The 18576-nt window shown below is 35.4% G+C and overlaps 1 protein-coding gene across 4 annotated transcripts in view; it reads right to left on the bottom strand.

Annotated features, from left to right (window-relative positions):
- DGKB (diacylglycerol kinase, beta 90kDa) overlaps window positions 1–18576 on the bottom strand; it is a 543595-nt gene that overhangs the window by 394618 nt on the left and 130401 nt on the right. For all 4 annotated transcript variants that reach the window (XM_014544666.1, XM_014544667.1, XM_014544665.1 and 1 more), the window contains 3 exons: window positions 11344–11393; window positions 7104–7178; window positions 3670–3789 (listed from right to left, as the gene is read on the bottom strand). In XM_014544666.1, the coding sequence (XP_014400152.1) occupies window positions 3670–3789; window positions 7104–7178; window positions 11344–11393 (245 nt within the window). The remainder of the gene's footprint in view (window positions 1–3669; window positions 3790–7103; window positions 7179–11343; window positions 11394–18576) is intronic.

Below are 18576 nucleotides of genomic sequence, written 5' to 3'. Positions count from 1 at the left end.
ATGTGAGTACAAAAATTCAAGATTAAGAACTCAAGGTAGCTGTGTTACAAGCAAAGCTCCAATTTAAATGTGTATTTCTACTTATATAATAATATAAATTTAGGAATTTTCCTTGAAAAATCTAGTAAAGATCTAAGATTGCAGATTTCAGGAATTTATGCATTATTAATTATCTTGTTTTTCCAGGAAAAGGAATGTCTGTACTGAAAGAATATTAGAAGGAAAGGGATATCCTTGACTAACTTCTTTGTATGTCCAGAAAGGATGACAGGCAGGCAAAAAAAAAAAAAAATGACCTAGTTAATAACAGAGCCAGGGTGGAGACCGATTTGATGATGTTCACTGTTTCTGTGCACTTTCTTCATTAGTTCTCATGGCTTGCTGGGGTTTTCTAATTGAGATAAATAAAAAGTACTAGATTTCTTTCTCCTAAGTGACTAAAAACAAAATTTAAAATCTTTATGTTTGAAGACTGGTACAACCATTATGGAAAACAGTGTAGAGTTTCCTCCAAAAATTAAAAATGGAACTGCCATTTGACTCAGTGATCCCACTCCTAGGAATATATTCTAAGACGCCCGAAACACCAAGCAGAAAGACTCTATGTACCCCTATGTTCATAGCAGTGTTATTTATAATAGCTAAGCTCTGGAAACAGCCCAAGTGCCCATCAGTAGATGAGCTGATAAAAAAGCTGTGGTACATTTACACTATGGAATAGTATGCAGCTTTAAAAAACGAGCTCTTATATTTTGAGACAACATGAAGGGACCTGAAGAGTATTATGCTAAGCGAAATGAGCCAGTCAGAGAAAGACAAGTATCACATGATCTCACTCATATGTGTAATTTAATGAACAAAATAAACTGACAAACAAAATAGATCCAGAGGCATAGAAGCATGAGATAGACTGAAGATTCTCAGAGGGAAAGTGGTGGTGGAGTGGAAAGAGATTAACCAAATAACTTATATGCCTATATGCATAACCCATGGACACAGACAATAATGCAATGAAGACCTGGGGAGGAGGTGGGAGGAAAGAGGAGAGGGATGGGGGGGGGGAAGACGGGCATCAATAATACTTTCAACAATAAAGATAAATTTTTAAAATTTAAAAGAAAATCTTTATGTTTGTAACATGACTGATTAATGATAGAATAAATCAAGGGTTAGCAAACTATGGCCCTTGGGTCAAAACTAGCCATCAACCTGTTTTTGAAAGTAGTTCACTAAACCAGTCATGCTGTTTTATTTATGGAGTGTCTGTGCTTGCTTTTGCTCTGAACTGTAGTCGCAACCTACACCCCGCAAAGCCTAAATTATGAACTAACTGCCCCTTTACAACGTTTGCCAAACACTGGAGCAGAGTTTCTTACAAAATACTGTGTTGTTGTTGTTTTTTAAATTAATTCAAAATTGAGATGTTTTTGAACAAGACATACTAGAGAAAGAATAAGTCTCAGGTATAAATTTTTAATGTAATCAAAATCACATATGCCATGCAAACTCTCTATTTTCCATCAGATCTAAGAGACTGTACCATTTCATAGGGAATATCATAAAGTTTGAGGAACTTCTTCTAAGAGAAAAGAAATGACTCTCAATCATTTGATATAGGCATGTTCTGATAAACAGTATGTTTGGCCCAGCTATGATTTAAAATAGAGTAGCTTTTAAAATTTGGTTAATGGAGAAAAATAAATGACACAAAAAAATCACAGCTGCTCTGCCTTATATTAGAAGTGAGGATTGCTCTCCCAGGGCAATATTCGTGTCTGTGTAATTTGGCTAGGACACCACAGTCACTCTCAAATACACTGTGGGACTTCACATGCAATGTCAATTAGAATCTACTCCCTGAACTCATAATTGACAACAGACACGGGTATATAGGACAACATAACAAGACTGGCCCCACACTAAATGGCTGAGTTCAACCCAAAGCTTTGGAGTTCCAATTTGATAAGCAAAAGTGTACAGGGGCGGGGGAGGGAGAGGGATGGCCTGGAGGGAAATGACACCATGAATCAAATTCTCTACAGGTAATAACATAACACATTAACTGCCTGCAGAAAAGGAAATAAATCTCAATTACAAAAAAAAAAAAAGCCCTCCTTACTGTGCCATTCCTGCTTTGTAAAAACACCATGCCTTGGGATTAAAAAGCAGTCCCTAACAAATAGATGCTCTGTGTTGCAATCATAATTACATAGCTTATGAATTTTTATTGAATAAAAATTTAAAGGACTGCTGGCTTGTTGTTTTTTTAAAAAACTAGAGGAGAAAGGATGTTCTTAGAATTGTTCAGTTCAGGGGAAAATCTAATCTCGGTGGTTGAACATAAATTTTAAACAATGTAGCCCTGCCACCCAGTGGCCATCACTGGGATTACAGCTTTGAGCACATTTGGTTACTTTGAAACCCTAAATTGCTTTCTCCTATTAAGTTCCCAAAACAGGTCTTTTGACTAAAAATAAAAAATATCAATTTAATAACATGATTATAAAGTAAATTATGTATCACCACTATCCTGATGAACATTTATTGCAAATAAATTTACTGCTATACTAGAAACTGATGAGGTATTGTATACTTGTTTAAAATATTTTGAGGTAAATCCATATAGATTGTGGACTATATTTAACCACGCTATTTTCATAACTGCACAAATACCTATATTTATGAATCAAATTATAACGAGTGGTTTTCAAAGAAAAACATCATTTCAAAATCTTTCTTGATAATTAAAATATAGATGACTTAGTCTTCATTTATGCACTTTCCTATCCAACCCACCAACTACCAAATGGTTTACGTACTCATTCCTTCATCTTCTCTCATTTGCTCATACTAGAATTTTCATCAAAGTTTAGAATAAGCAAAACTTTAGCTTTAAAAATATAAAAATTCCCTCCAGGGAACCATTGCCATTAGAACTTCATGACTAGTCACTTGACAACTATACACTAAAACTTAAACTGTTAACATTCTGTCGAATTTTTTGTTTTCTCCCAATAGTCTTATTTCATATTTTTTGATCATTTTTATTCCCCTAAACCAGTGTTTAATTACTACTGGAGGCATGATATGAGAAAACTTTTGACAGGCTTGGAACAAAAACCTGGCTGATCTGCTCATATGTAAGAAAAAAAGTGTGTGTGTGTGTGTGTGTGTGTGTGTGTGTGTGCATGTGTGTGCACGCACGCACGCGCACGGTGTGTGTGTGTGTGTGTTTGTGTGTGTGTGTGCGCATGTGTGCACATGCACGCGCACAAGCATGTATCCTCTTGATCACCTTGATATATAATTATCTCCTCCAAGTATGATTTATTAACTAAGTAGATTATCCTCCTGGGGAGGGGGAGGGGCTATATGCTGTGGGATGAAGAACCACAGAATGCAGTAATATCGGGGTTTCTTTCGAGATAGTCAATAACGTTTGTAAACCAGATTACACTTTAAACAGAGGAAAAAGAGAGAAGTTAAGCATTATGACAAGTATTCTACACAGGAGTTACTGTTCAATTGCACTGGGGCATATGTATTGAAAGGTCCAGGCACCTACTACATGCTCAGTGGTAAAAAAAAAATAGCCAGATCAATTCATTACCAAATTATGTAAGAACTCCAGACTTAGCACCAAGGCACCCGCTCTGCGAAAATGCTTACGTTTTCCAAGCCTAGGAGCACAAGGAGTGGGATTGTGGTCATTCCTCCTTGGATCCATTCCTCCAAAGAAACGGTCCCATCATGATCGTAGTCAATTTCTTCCATCATTTCATGAAGGATCTGAAGCAGAGTAGAGGAAAACCTTGCAATAAATCGATAAAATACATTTCAGATGATACAACAAAACACTACATCGGACTGCTTATAACTGTGACTAGCAGCTAAGCGGAGAGTTGAGATACGGTAACTATCTAGGCAATGTTGTACAATATTAACCCTATTACTGAGAATATAGTGGCTTTGTTATGATTTCCAGAACCTGACTACTTTCACTGATCAACTTTTAAAAAGAAAAAGAATTGCTCAACTTTTTAATATGCCATCACTGAATGGTACAGCTAAAACAAGACGGTATCTTTAATTTAAAAGTAAAAATGAAATTGCTTTCTCTCAATTATTTTTTAAATTCAAATATATGCTAGATAATGTCTGAACAAATTAACTTCATGGCAAAGAGCTGAAAGGATTCTTTGCTAAGTGATAAAAGGTGGGGAAATGAAGTTGCATTTAATTGCCTATCAGATCTGAATAGAGCCAAGAAGTTAAACAATCAAGTCATTTTTTATTAGATTTTTTTCTAAAGATGACTGGTACAAAGTGTCCCAAAATGCTCTCCGCAGTCTGTATCAGTAATACCCTTGGTTGTGTAACAGTAATAACAGTATTAGATTCAAAGTTTGTTATAAGGATTAAATACAAGTATCTTCAAAGAGCATCTAGCATAAATATTAAGTGTGATATAGGCATTATTAGTGTTATATTTGCAGAAATTATATGTGAGCACCAAATATTACCACTGGCTCTGGGTACTCAAAGTATTTCTCATCTAAGATGTCTTCCTGCAGAAAGTACATGGAAATCAGATTATTTTCATTCAGAACGAACTAATAGTTATTGGGGGAAAAACTTTTTTTGGAATAAAATGATGGTGAACTAATTATTTCATTATTCTCAAAATGAAACTCAGCAGAAAGTATTTAGCATTTGGCAAATGGCATAAGATCTTGTTAAAAATGCCCTGCCCCGTCCTGGCCAGTGTTGCTCAGTGGGGAGAAAGTCCACCTGAGCTTGATTCCCTGTCAAGGGCATGTACCTATCTCCCACATGGTCTCTCTAAAAATCAATGGGGAAAAAATATCCTTTGGTTAGAATACACACACACACACACACAGACAGACACACACACACACACACACACACACACACACACACACACACACACACACATATCTCCTGCCCCTGGAAGGCACTCTGGTGAACTAGGAGAAATGAGTAAATGAGAAGAGAACTAAAATACAGAGCATTTGACTCATTTTCTACCTAATACATGGAATGCTAAAGTCAGGGTTAAGTTTTGTTTTTTCCATTCCTTCCAAAGACATCTCAGTCTTCCCTACTACCTGCCATAGACCTCAGATGTTTAGTTTTCTTTATTCATATACACACACTTATCAGGGGTCTGACAATGTGCACAGGAGCACACACTTTTAAAATGGGGAGAGCAGAAAAAATAAAATAAAAATAAAATGGGGAGAGCTGTTAAGTCATCAGGGAGGATGAGGCAGTACCTTGACTTTCTACTATTTGTACCAGCCGGAGAAATGACAGATTATCTAGGTGTGCCACAAAAGACAAATAATGCTATATAGCTTATTAACTGTATTTTCCTGTAGGTATTTATCATGTTAGAGTGCCTAGGCACCAACTGTTTCCTTCCTTAGAGCATCCAGGTCCCCCTTTTCTCAAATCCATGCCTCTCCCCAGAAATATTTTGTTTGGAAGTGGTGGAGCCCACTTCTGCTTTGAAAACTGATAGAAAACAACCCCCCTTTCCTCTACCACTCCAGCGAGGACAAGAGGCTTGAATGATAGATAAATCATGTTCACAGGTATGAAGGCAAGTGGGATGGGGAAAGTTGTGTTAGATTAACACAGCCACAAAGGACAACAGAATGTCCAAGTCCCTGGTGTCAGTGCAAGTAGTATTAAGATGAATCAAGAAGGATTCTTAGAATTAGATACATGTTACCGTAAACTTCAGTCTTCCATATACAAACTACAACATTGTTATGTCTCTGAATTCACTGTGCAGGGAATGTGCATTTCCACATCCCCAAAGAGAAAAACATCAGTTGAGTTAAAACTTGAGAAGCCATGTGCAGCAAGAATGGCGCCCTCCTTTGTACATGACATTGCACATGACCTTGGTGTACTTTACTGGCAGGAGTTTGAAAAACAAGGAAATGCTATCTCGGCTCTCACATCCTATCCTCATGCCATTATCATGCCATTAACTGCATAAATGTGAATAGAGTTTGAAGAATAGGCCCTTTGAATTCAAATAAACTGTAAGTGATTTAAATACAACTGATTTGTATTTGCTTAAATCGTGTACATGTTGCTTAACTTAGTTGGTTTCAAAAATAAACGAAAAATCAGTAACACTTATTAACTCTCCCCAAAATATTACAACAATACATTTGAATTATGTTGTAACTTTGGTATAAACCTATTAAAAATAATAAGATTTTTATATGCTATAAGCATTGATACTATTTCTTTAAATGATTTGATTAAAATCCTAGCTCTGACTGAAGAGCTTTGTACAAGTAACTTTAACATTTTGGAATCTCAATTTCTTCATCTGTGCAATGAATAAAATATTAGTATCTACTTCAGAGGGTTGCAAGCATTAAATAACACATATACAAAAGATAGTACAATACGCTGTGCACAGTAAGTTATCACCACCGTCATCCTCTTTTTTTAATTTTTTAAAAGATTTTTAATTGATTTTTACAGAGAGAGGGAGGGAGAGGAGAGATAGAGGGTGAAACATCCTCGTGAGAGTGAAACAATGATAGGCTGCCTCCTGCATGCATCCTATTGGGAACAGAGCCTGCAACCCGGGCACGTGCCCTGCCTGGCACTCGAACAGGAATCAAACCAGCAACCCCCTGGTGCACAGGATGATGCCTATCAACTGAGCCACACCAGCCAGGGCCATCATCTTAATCACCTTCATCCTCTTCATCCTCTTTTATAACAACTACTTTACCAATTTCCACATATCAATTCTGGCTGTTTGGTGGCATGGCATGACAGTGGCAGTGTCTGCCAGCATCTTCTATTTATCTACACATTTGTAAGACCACCATTCACATTAATTTCCACAAGGTAAAAAAGTTAAGAGGTTCAGAACATATACCCTCCTTGTTCAGGATCCACTTTGACTACTAATTAGAAATTATATCTTAGAGTGATCAAGAAAAATCAAATGACAGTAATGTATTAGGGTTCCAAAAAAAAAAAAGAGAGAGAAAGAAAGGCACCTTCTAGAATTTAGCCAACAGTTAAATCATTCGTATACCTACTGGATTAAGTTCAGTGACGTCCCATTCAAGGTACTCTGCCACATGCATCATCTGGCTGATGATGTTTTCTAGTTCCTGGAGCAGAGAGAGAGGGACAAAGAGAAAGGGAGTAAGAATGCAAAGACTTACTAAATTCTTTAACTTTGACGTAGGGCAGTGGTCAGCAAACTGCAGCTCGCGAGCCACATGCGGCTCTTTGGCCCCTTGAGTGTGGCCACAAAGTTTCAATCGCACTGTACATGCGCGCCCGCACGTGGTATTTTGTGGAAGAGCCACACTCAAGGGGCCGCAGTTTGCCGACCACTGACTTAGGGGAATTACTGGTTCAACCTGTTCCTCAAAAACTAAGAGTCACATAATTAATTACATAAATATTTTAAAGGTCTGATTATACATAAAAGAAGAGCTTAAATATAAACTCATTTTGTACTTTGTCTAGAAATCTTCACCAGGAGAGGGCACAATTATACAAAGAAAGAGTTTCTGCCAGTAAAAAAAAAAAAAAAAAAAAAAAAAAAAAATTAACAGAAGCACTCTTTGGGCAGGAGCATCTGAGGAAAGTAGGAGCGTGCATATTTCCACAAGATGTGACTTTTAAATCAGTGAGTAACCTGATCTTTTGGCTTGAAAGCAGGTGTGGAAGGAAGTGTCTGAGGCAAAGGAGAGGTTTATTTTTATTCTGAGACACTGAGAATGCATACTGACTGCTCTAGCCATTTATTAGAATAATTTACTCTATTAGAAGAGTCTTCAGGGTCAAGATTGGGAGGCTAAGTATGTGTAGAGTTTATTTTATGAGGGGATAGAATTTTAGTTTGAATTTTCACATTATTCTTCTCAAATGTCCACTCTTTGAAGAACTGCTAGTAAATACATATGGCTTTGCTAAATAAATTAAAGCATTTTATACCCATTTATTTAATGTTTTAATTTATTCCCATCTCCAGAAAAGATTAAAGTTATATTATAATGCTAGTAATTCTTAATGTATTCAATGACATAATTAAAAGTGGTGTTATATAGTCTGACAATGTACACTATAAGTATAAAAGAATAATACTTAAAGTATATTAATCAAAGATCGTTCTACTGAAATTTCTGATCTAATGTATGCAGTTAATATTCATAGAATCAGGACAGAAATATGGTAGAGAGGTTTTCCTTTGGAGGGCCGTGAATCCCTCTGATAAAAGCTATACTCTCACCAGAAAAGATGTAATCATGAAAATGCTATTTATGTAACAAAGGTCACCCCAGAAACAATACAAATATTACATGTGTTTATTTACTACAGATAAAAATATTTAAAACACACATCCCTTGGAATTAGAGGCTAGGATTTTGTGTGTGTTACTATCTTTCACTTACAACATTTTTTTGTTTTTGTATGCCTGAATGGTTTGGAATGGTTAAAATCGCTGAATATGTTTTGAAGAATGGAAACTATTTGTGGTGGACTATTATGTCGGTTTGTGGCGGTAGCTAAGTCATTTAGCCTCTCTTAGACTCCGCTTCTTTCTTTTTTTTAATCTTCAACCGAGGACATTTTCCCATTGCTTTTTAGAGAGAGTGGAAGAGAGAGGGAAAGACAGAGAGAAATATCAATGTGATAGAAACACATCGAGTGTTTGTCTCTTGCATGAGCCCCAAGCAGGGCCCGGGCTGGGGAGGGGCCTGAAACCAAGGGACTTGCCCTTGACGGAATCGAACCCAGGACCCTTTGATCCTCAGGCTGATGCTCTATCTACTGAGCCAAACCAGCTAGGGCTAGACTCAGTTTCCTAATCAGTAAAAACATTATTGCTGTAATTCTAATCTCACCTAGTTTATAGAATTGCTACAAAAATTAAACATGCTATTACATAAAATGTACTTGTCTGACATATTGCAAGTGATCAATAAACATTAACTAGTATTATTTAGACATAGTAGTCATTTTTCAAAGTGTCAATTTTCCTCTGTTTTGCCTTCAATATGCAAACTGCTACACCTTTAAATTTCTAAGGAAAATTTCATCAGAAGATGCAATTTCATGCTAATATTGAAGGAAATATACTGGGACAGTAAATGTTGTGGAGGAAAACATAGAAATTAAAACCACATTTTTTAATTACAAAAGAAACAAACAAACAAAAAACACTAGTTTTATCATAAACAAATTAAACAGCTCATTGTTTAATATTGTAAATATAGCCTCAATTATTGCTAGTAATTTGCTCTATGTTAAAAAATGGCAGAGATCAAAAAAAGTATTTGATTAATTTTTTAAATCAGCTGCCAACCCATGGCTAAAAGCCTACTGAAGAAACATTCTTATAACTTAATTAAAAAGAAACATTAAATAAAACAGAGCAGCAGTAAAAATGTAATTTGCGTTAGTGTAATTAGAAGTGCTACAATAAGCATATTGAAATATCTATAAAAAATATCTAAACTCTTAGCTGTGAAATGCCACCAGAAAATGAGCAAATGCATCATGTAGCTTAATATTCCCAAATAGAAAAATGAACACCACTAGGCACATAACAGTAGGAGCATTTGAAAATACAGAGACACTTCAACATAAGATATCCTGCAGTCATAACATCAATTCAGATTGGTGTTCATTTCCTAGAGTAGAACTGGATATTTTTATCGCTCTCAGGAGACACTAATGGACCATTGTCCTACTAAGTGTTACAGAAGTATGTTTCCAACTTCACTGCTTTGGGTGTAAAAAAGCCTGTTTGAGCCCTGGCATAGGGAGGACCCCAGATGATGAGAGATACTCATTACCTGAAATATTGTCTATTTTCATTGGTATTAATTATATCAAATTATTTGTTTTTCAAAGTGCCTGTGCACCCATGGAGGGACCTAGAGAATATTATGCTAAACAAAATAAGACAGTCAGAGAAAGATAGCTATCACATGCTCTCACTTATCTGTGGAAGCTAATGAACAAAATTAATTGACAAAATAGGTCCAGAGACATGGAAGCATGAAACACTAATGAATCTCAGAGGGAAAGAGGGAATGGGGGTGGGGGAGAGAGGGAAGATGGCAGGAAGAGATTAATCAAAGAACTTATATGCATATTTGCATAACCCATGTTCACAGACAATAGTGTGGTGAAGGCTAGGGGAGGGGACAGAAGGGGCAGTGGTGGGAGGAGGGGTCAATGGGAGTAGGGAACATTTATAATACTTTCAACAATAAGGATAATATTTAAAAAAGTCCCATAGTCTGACATTCTTTTATTAATATTCTTTTATTTCTTTATATAACAGGAAATAATGCAATATGCAAAATGTTACTAGCAAATATAAATATATTATTGGATGGAACCTGAGATAGATATACAGATGAGTCCCTGACTTGAGCAGTAGAACTGAGCCTAGCTTCTCTTTTGGAAACTATTAATAATTTGCATGTATTAAGTGTAAAATAAACATTTAATTATTTCTTTCAGTTAAATCATATATAGATGGTATTTTTCTTCTATTGCTTTTTATATCTAAACTATAGAGTATGCAAGTTTCATTTAAAATTGAATGAGACATTTAAAAAAGGGAAGTTGGTCAAAGCAATTTATAAATACATTTAGCTATTTCAAAAGCATAAATGATTAAGAATACTTTTAAAAAGTAGGAAAATAGCCTGGCCAGTGTGGCTCGTTGCTTGAGCACTGACCTATGAACTAGGAGGTCACAGTTCCATTCCCAGCCTGGGTTGTGGGCTCCATCCCCAGTAGGGGGCATGCATGAGGCAGCTGATCAATGATTCTCTCTTATCATTGATGTTTCTATCTCTCTCCTTCTCCCTTCCTCTCTGAAATCAATAAAAACACATTTTAAATAAAATAAAAAGTAGGAAAATAATAAAGTGATTAAATTGACTTTATAATTCCTTTAAATTCTACTTGTATTCTCAGTACTTTCACTAGTGTCAAATCTCACTTTTTTCTTCCTAGATCAATGGGCCATAACTTTCTCATGTTTTATTAAAAAAGTTAGTCTTTTTTAAATCTTTCGGTGCATAACATTTATGCAGTAAAATTATTCAATAGATAAATTGTGATCCTAAGTTTTCTCAGAACACTCTTTTTCAAAAGTCACATACATGATAAAAATACTGTGCAAGTGCATGAAAATTATATTAAGCATGTCTTCTGTGGTAATAGCTATAAATTCATTCATTGCATTTTTTTCTGAACCAACTACTTTAAAATTTTCACAGAATATTTGAAGAAAAACATTACCGAGCTGTCCAAGAAGCCATTCCCGTCCGTGTCATAGAGGCGGAACATAACTAGAAATAAAAGAGATGTTGAAAAATAAGATTATAGGTGAGTAAGATCAATGTTATTATAAGGCATATTCTTCAAAACATTATTTTCTATTGAACACAAATACTAAATCCCTCCCTTATTCAAAGCAATTAATCAGTGAGATCATTTCTCAACTGAAATTGAAAATGAATTGGTCAATTAAAAATACTGTCTATCAGATATAAATTCTATCAATTTTTGTTATATATTTAGAAAATACTATTGTTTGTTCAAATTCTTTATTACAAGGACACTAACTGGAAACTCAAAAGTAACAAAAGAGAAGGAATTTAGACATTCAGAGTCTGGATATTAAGATATAACTGATTCAGAGGACTGGAAATCAATTATAATTTGGGATCTACCATCCACTATTATGTGAACTTATATGGGCTTCTCAAACACTGTTTTCCTCTCTGCAAAAAAGAACACTCACCCGGTCATAAGACACACATTTGCTGTGAAATGATGCACACAAATGCCTATCAAAACCCAGCGGTCACTACACAAATATAAGCCATTATTTTGATTGATCCCCAAGCAATATAGGAAAGGAAGGAATGTTGCAAAATCAGAAAATTTTTCTGATGGAGGATGACAACAGATAAAATGCATCATTATCATGGCTATAACATTGTGTTTAAGTCTGAGATAGAGTTTTTAGAGTAGCCACTCTTTGAACTGGTCAAGTAAAGAGATGGCGTGTTGGCTTTGAGGTAGTGAACTCAGGAAAGCAGGATGGCCGAGTCCGTGACTGGCCTCAGGATTCCCTTGTGTAATTCACACGCCACCAGGAGACCACGGAAGTGGCTGCAGGTGCCGTAATGAGATAAACAAAGAAAATGACACAGCTGAGAAAATAGACAAGCGGAAGTGAAGGTTTGTGTTGGGTTTGCATAATTTCCTGTAGAATCTTGATGTCTGAGGTCTCTAGTATCAAATGCAGACATTGATCACTAGGAAGCATAGTTACACAATGATCTTGATCATATATTTGTAACTAATTTTCATTTTTGTATTTAAAGTCATTATTATGTCTCACAAACTCTAAGATATGAGTATTTATCAGATGCAAACTAGTCTGCACATCACTAAAAGGAAAAAATGCTGCCAATCTATAATGCAAACAGTCTTTAAAGATGTTAAAATGCAAGGGAAACATGTGTACCTATTGAATTACGGAAAATAGTAGGCTAGCTAAGAGACGTAAATGTCTTTTAGCCATTTGTGCAAACCATGATGATTATTCTCTCTCAGCTATACTAATAATAGGGTAATATGCTAATTAGACCGGGAGACCTTCCGGGAGACCGAATGTCCTTCCAACAAAGCCATAGTGGTGGGGCTGAGGCAGAAGTAGTTAGGGGCGAGCAGACCGGCGGGGGAGTGGGGGGGCAGTTGGGGGCGATCAGGCCAGCAGAGAGAGTGGTTAGGGGCAATCAGGCAGGCAGGCAGTTGAGTGGTTAGGAGCCAGCAGTCCCAGATTGCGAGAGGTATGTCCAACTGCTGTTTTAGGCCCAATTCCTAAACTGGCAGTCAGACATCCCCTGAGGGGTCCCAGATTGGAGAGTGTGCAAGCTGGGCTGAGGGGACCCCCCTCCTCGTGCACAAATTTCATGCACCAGGCCACTAGTATATTCAATAAGTGAGAATAAAATTCAAGAGGGAAAAAAACACCTATCACCACAAGGCTACTAAGCATTTCAAGATTTTCTAGTACAGCAGAAAATGGTAAAAATATATCTTTGTAAATGGCAAGATTTCACACACCACTCAGAGAATGGGTTAACTACCAGGAACAAGTCCAGGACTTGGAAAAGCCTGACTATATTTTAGAATGAAAGACACTTGTAACTCTGCTAAACTATTGATAAATGACTGCTAAACCAGTTCATACAGTTCAGATATATGGAAACCCTATGCCTGTTGACAAACCTTGTTGGAAACATGAGCTCAAAGACATACACACAAATGGGAGAAATGTGCTGGTCACCATCATTCACTTCCAGCAGCATCTGAAACTTCCTGCTATGTCCTGAGAGCCATCTTACAAAGCACCATCACAGCTGAAATGCCAGGCACCTTTTCTTTGCTAGCTTGGTTTGAAGGTAGACTTTATACATGACTCAGGCTCTACCAATCAAAGCACAAGCCAAAATGATCAATTAGATGCTAGTAACCCAAGAAAAAGGAGCTGCTCAGAATCTATTCTGGTTTGTGGGTCAGCAGCAGCAGTAACAGACACTGAGGAGAGAGTATCAGGGTTCTGGATGGGTCAGAGGTGCTGGCATTGAAATGTGCACTGTCCGAGCTCAGAGAGCAGCAATGGATTTCCCTCCAGTCCAGTTTATACTTCATATGGTCATTGTTCCTAAAGAAGTTGCACCCTAATTTAGTTTTCTGCCTCTCGTAATGATTCAGTGTGTTCCTCAGTATCATTTAAAAAATGAGAACCTGTTTTAATAAACATAAACTTAATTTAAAACTAATCTGTTTCTCTAGCTCCCTCTGTGATACTATGAATTAAAAATTTGTTTTTAAAATAAACACATTATTATTGCCCAGCTGATGTGGCTCATTGGTTGAGTGCTGGCCTATGAACCAGGAGGTCAAGGTTCAATTCCTGGTCAGGGCACATTTCCGGGTTGGGGGCTAAATCCCCAATAGGGAGCATGCAGGAGACAGCCAGTCAATGAATCTCTCATTGTTGTTTCTATCTCTCTATCCCTTCCCCTTCTTCTCTATAAAATCAATAAAAATATATTTTAAAAATAGACACATTATTGAAGTATTATAGATAAATATAACATTTAATAAATAATCTAAGTGAATACACCAATGTAACTAATTATTCAAGTCAAGGAATAGAATTATTATTAACACAGCAGAAATCCTCTTATGCTCCCCCATCTTTATTTCTTCTCCCCTTTACAAAGTTAACCACTATCTTGGACTTTTATGTGCATTCTTTTGATTTCAGCATCACTTACTGAATATCATGCCACTGACGTTCATCTGTATTGCTGTGTATAGCATTAACTCATTCATTTTCTTTTCTATCTATTTATCCAATGTATAAAAGCATCACCGTTTTTTTTCACTCTAAACTTAAGATATATTTAAGTTGTCCCAGTTTGCTATTTCTAATAAGGCTACTTCAAAAAATTCTGCTAGAAATTTTCTCTTAAATGGTGCTTGTGCTTAGATGAATATTTGCCAGTTAGTTACACACCAGTAAAAGATTTGCCTGGGTCTTAGGATTTGCAAATATTTACTTTTAGTAACATCGCCAAACATTTCAAAAGTGATCTGACCAAACTAGATTTTAAACAGCAGTCAATAAGGGTTTGAGTTGCTCCATATCCTCACAGCACTGGGTGTTGCCACTCTAACCTAAGCCATTCTGATGAAGGTATAGTGCGTGGTATGCACTGAGGTTTCAATTTCCATTTCCCTGATTACTAGTGATATTGAGTTAATTTTCTTTCATTTAGTTTCCAGAAAGGCTGGAACTTTCTTAGGATATGCCAGACTCTAATCATTCCAGTTCTAGCCTGCCTGGTGGCAATTACATGAGAGATTTATAGTGAGAACTGCCCAATTAAGCTTTTTCCAGACACAAAAAATGAGAGATAATAAACTGAATTCTGTTGTCTTAAGCCATTAAACTTTGGTGGTAATATGTTGCAGTAGAAAAAGGAAGAGTATGGAAATTCAATTATGCAAGTACTTTTACTGGAAATCTAATCTTTACTTGCGCTGCAGTGCCAACATTGTCATAATCAATGTATCCCTGTAAGTTTGGGTCTATTTCCAAATTCCCTATTTTGTTCCATTGACTTGTCTATCATTGCATCAATATCGCACTGTCTTAGTTACTGAAGCTTTTAAAAAATACCTTGATGTGCAATCAAACATATCCTCTAACTTTGTTCAACTTCAGGTTTGTTTCAGAAATTCACATGCTGATTTTAAACTTTGTATCAACTAAAAAAAGACTAAGAATGCCCAAAACAACCTTAAAAAGGGAAAATGAATTTGGAAGATTTACATTACCTGACTTAAGAGTTGCTAAAAATCAAGGATAATCAAGAGAGTGAAGTCTAGCTAAAGGAGAGACAAAATAATGGGAGAGTCAGTGGAAGAGGATATAGTGGGGATAAATGGTGATAAAAAAATTAAATAATGGAAGAAAATAGAGTCCAGCTATAGAACCACACACATATGGTAAACAAAATACCAAAACAGTTCAATGAGTTAAAAAAGGTGTTTTAAAAAAAATGACAATGGAACAACTAGACAGATATCTGTATATTTAAAAAAGAACCTTACACTTTAAAAAAATGAACTCTAATTTTAACATTAAAGCTAAACTATAAAGCTTCTAGAAAATACCTTCACAACCTTGATCATCCATCATGAACCATCAATGACAAATAAAAATAATAGGTAAATTAAACTTCATGAAAATTAGAACTCTGTTCATCAAAAAAAAAATAGAAAATAAATAAGCCAGCCACCAACTTGAAAAGTTTTCAGAGCACATACATATACTGACAAAGAATTTGTTTCCAAAATATATGAACAAATCCTAAAGTTCAGTAATAAAATGAATTCATTGAGAAAGAGGCAAAAAATTGAGCAGATACTTCAAAAAAGGAAGATGTATGAATGGCCAATCAAAACACACTGCCACTGCTCAGTATCATCAATCTTAAAGAAAATGAAATGTTAAGCTACAATTAGAAACCACCATATATCTATTAAAAAGAATCTGGAATTCAAGTTTTTCCCCTAAGTCCAGTCTACCAAAACTACTCAGCCCCTTAGCCTCACAGTTATAATTTTAAGAGTTTATAATTTAAAAACAGTGGCAAAAACCAGTCTCCCCTCTCCCAGAAATTTGATCCACAAACACAACTTGTCTTGATAATTCCCTGAAAGTTTCAGATCAAACATAAATAAATAAAAACCTGTCTCCAAATTTTCTAGTTGTTTCCAGTAGGAAACTTAGTCTAAAAACACTTAGTTCACTATTGTCTGAATTTCTAAACACATTAATAGTAGTTAATGGCATTCTAGGAATTTTAATTCATGAAGGAAGTTGGAGAACTTTTGTTTTAGTTAATAATAATAGCAATAATGAAAATAGCATACATATACTGAGCACTGAGTATCATATACTCTAAAGCTCACCAGGTCTAAATCAAGGATAAATGTTTTCTCTGCTTCTGGATAAGAAAGAAAAATTTAGGATTTTAATTTTCAGAAATAAGTCTTCTTTATTGTAGTGGAGTCATGCAAAATATCAAGTATTGAACACACATGTTAAACTTGGCTTTTTTTGGAAGTGCCACTTGAGTTAGGGATTAACGAGGCATAAATCTACAAGCACACACAAAAAATGCGAGAAGAGAACCACCAAATTGTAGATGCTGTGAAATACATGGAAAGTGCCTTAGAAATCATTAAGCTGGTAATGCAGAGAAGGTAAAGACTTGCACAGAGATGGTAATGAGTTGGACAGGTAGTTAATAATCTTCATGGAAAGAAGTTAGACTCTCAAATACATACCCAGGAGGGTATGACAGCTCTGTCCCAGCAGAAGACTGGATCTTTGTGCTCTAAATCAATCCAACCACAGGAATGCTGAGTAACTTAGGAATTCTAATGTTCGGGGTACTATTCCAAAGGCAGGGTAATTATGTGACAGTCTATATATTGGATTTGAGAACATAAGTCTCCTTCCTCATGTCCAATGAGTCAGATTTAAACCTCAACCACCCATCTACCTACCCACCACCACCAAGGAGTCCTTTCAAAACAAAATAATTTGCAAAAAACATTATAAAAAAGAGGAAAGTTTTAATACACAGAATAAGAATAGGAGCACATAGAATTATGCTGAGAACAAAATTGCTTCTCTGTGAAGTTAAAAGTATATTAGAAAAAGTGAGGGGAAGAGTCATCATAGATGGAGATGTCCCAGATATTGAAGGAAAGACATGAGAAAAGAAGTTGGAAAATAGGGAAATACAGGAAAAATAATAATTCAGAGTTCTGTCATAGAGTTTAAACATCCAAAAATAGTGGTTCCAAAGGACTGAATAAGTAAAATAAAGCAGGAGGTAACTAGCAAAGAAAAGATTAAAGAACAGATGAACAACTTCCAAAACAAAAATTTATGGTGAAGGATTGGGGAATTAATTAGCTATACAGAAATAGAGAAACTCATTAGATAAGGGAAAAGTCAATTATTAAAACTATGGAAAATAAAAATTGGTTTGATAATCATATAGAACCTTTCCCCTTTAAAATAATGATAAAATTAACACTTACCATCAAATATTATAAGATTATTCCTTTGTAATATTTATTAAAAGTAAATTTAGGCCCAGAGTCAAGTGAATCATTGAACAAATATATCTTATTTTTAAAACTAACATAATAAGGATATAGATTTTTAGGTGCAAAAATGATTTAAGCCCAATATTAAAATTATTCTGTCAACGTGATAGCTTTCAAAGGTGGGCACCTATTACAAAGTTACAAGCTACTTTTTAACCCACTTTTTTTCTATTTTTATGCTCATGTAATTGTACTTTATATAGAAACAATTATGTGCTCACACATGAATTTGGTTTAAAGATCAGAGCAAAGACATATTATGCCATATAAGGGCAATTCTTTAGCTCTAGAATTTTCCTTCTTCCAGGAAAGAAAGCAGGGTTTTATCTAGCTTTTCCTTGAATATCATTTCAGTATACTCTGCTTTTTGTACTTTGCATTGTTATTGATATGAAAATACAAATATCGAATTTGTTATTAAATATTAGAAAGTATGTATTTTTAAAAGGATTTAAACTTATATTTCTTTAATTCACTTACTTTTTTTTTTTTACTATTTTATATATTTCAAGACCTGTTTTCTAAACCTTAAGGGCAGAGGTGAAAAAATTAGCTGTTTGGAGTATCTGAAGTAATGGAGTAATATTTTTTTCCACAAGAGAAACAATAATAAAAACATGAAACAAATCTTTTCAGGATAAAAAGAGCACTTACAACTAGGTCAGAAATCATGAGTTTTAGTCCCAACTAGATAAACTGTTGGTATAATGAATGCCTAGTCTCTGGGCTTTGTTCATTGACACTATAGAAAAGTTG

The sequence above is a fragment of the Myotis brandtii genome, unplaced genomic scaffold (assembly GCF_000412655.1).
Source record: "Myotis brandtii unplaced genomic scaffold, ASM41265v1 scaffold374, whole genome shotgun sequence".
Classification (NCBI taxonomy): domain Eukaryota; kingdom Metazoa; phylum Chordata; class Mammalia; order Chiroptera; family Vespertilionidae; genus Myotis; species Myotis brandtii.
Note: the sequence above shows the minus strand (reverse complement) of the source record. Positions and strands in the feature narration are given on the sequence as shown.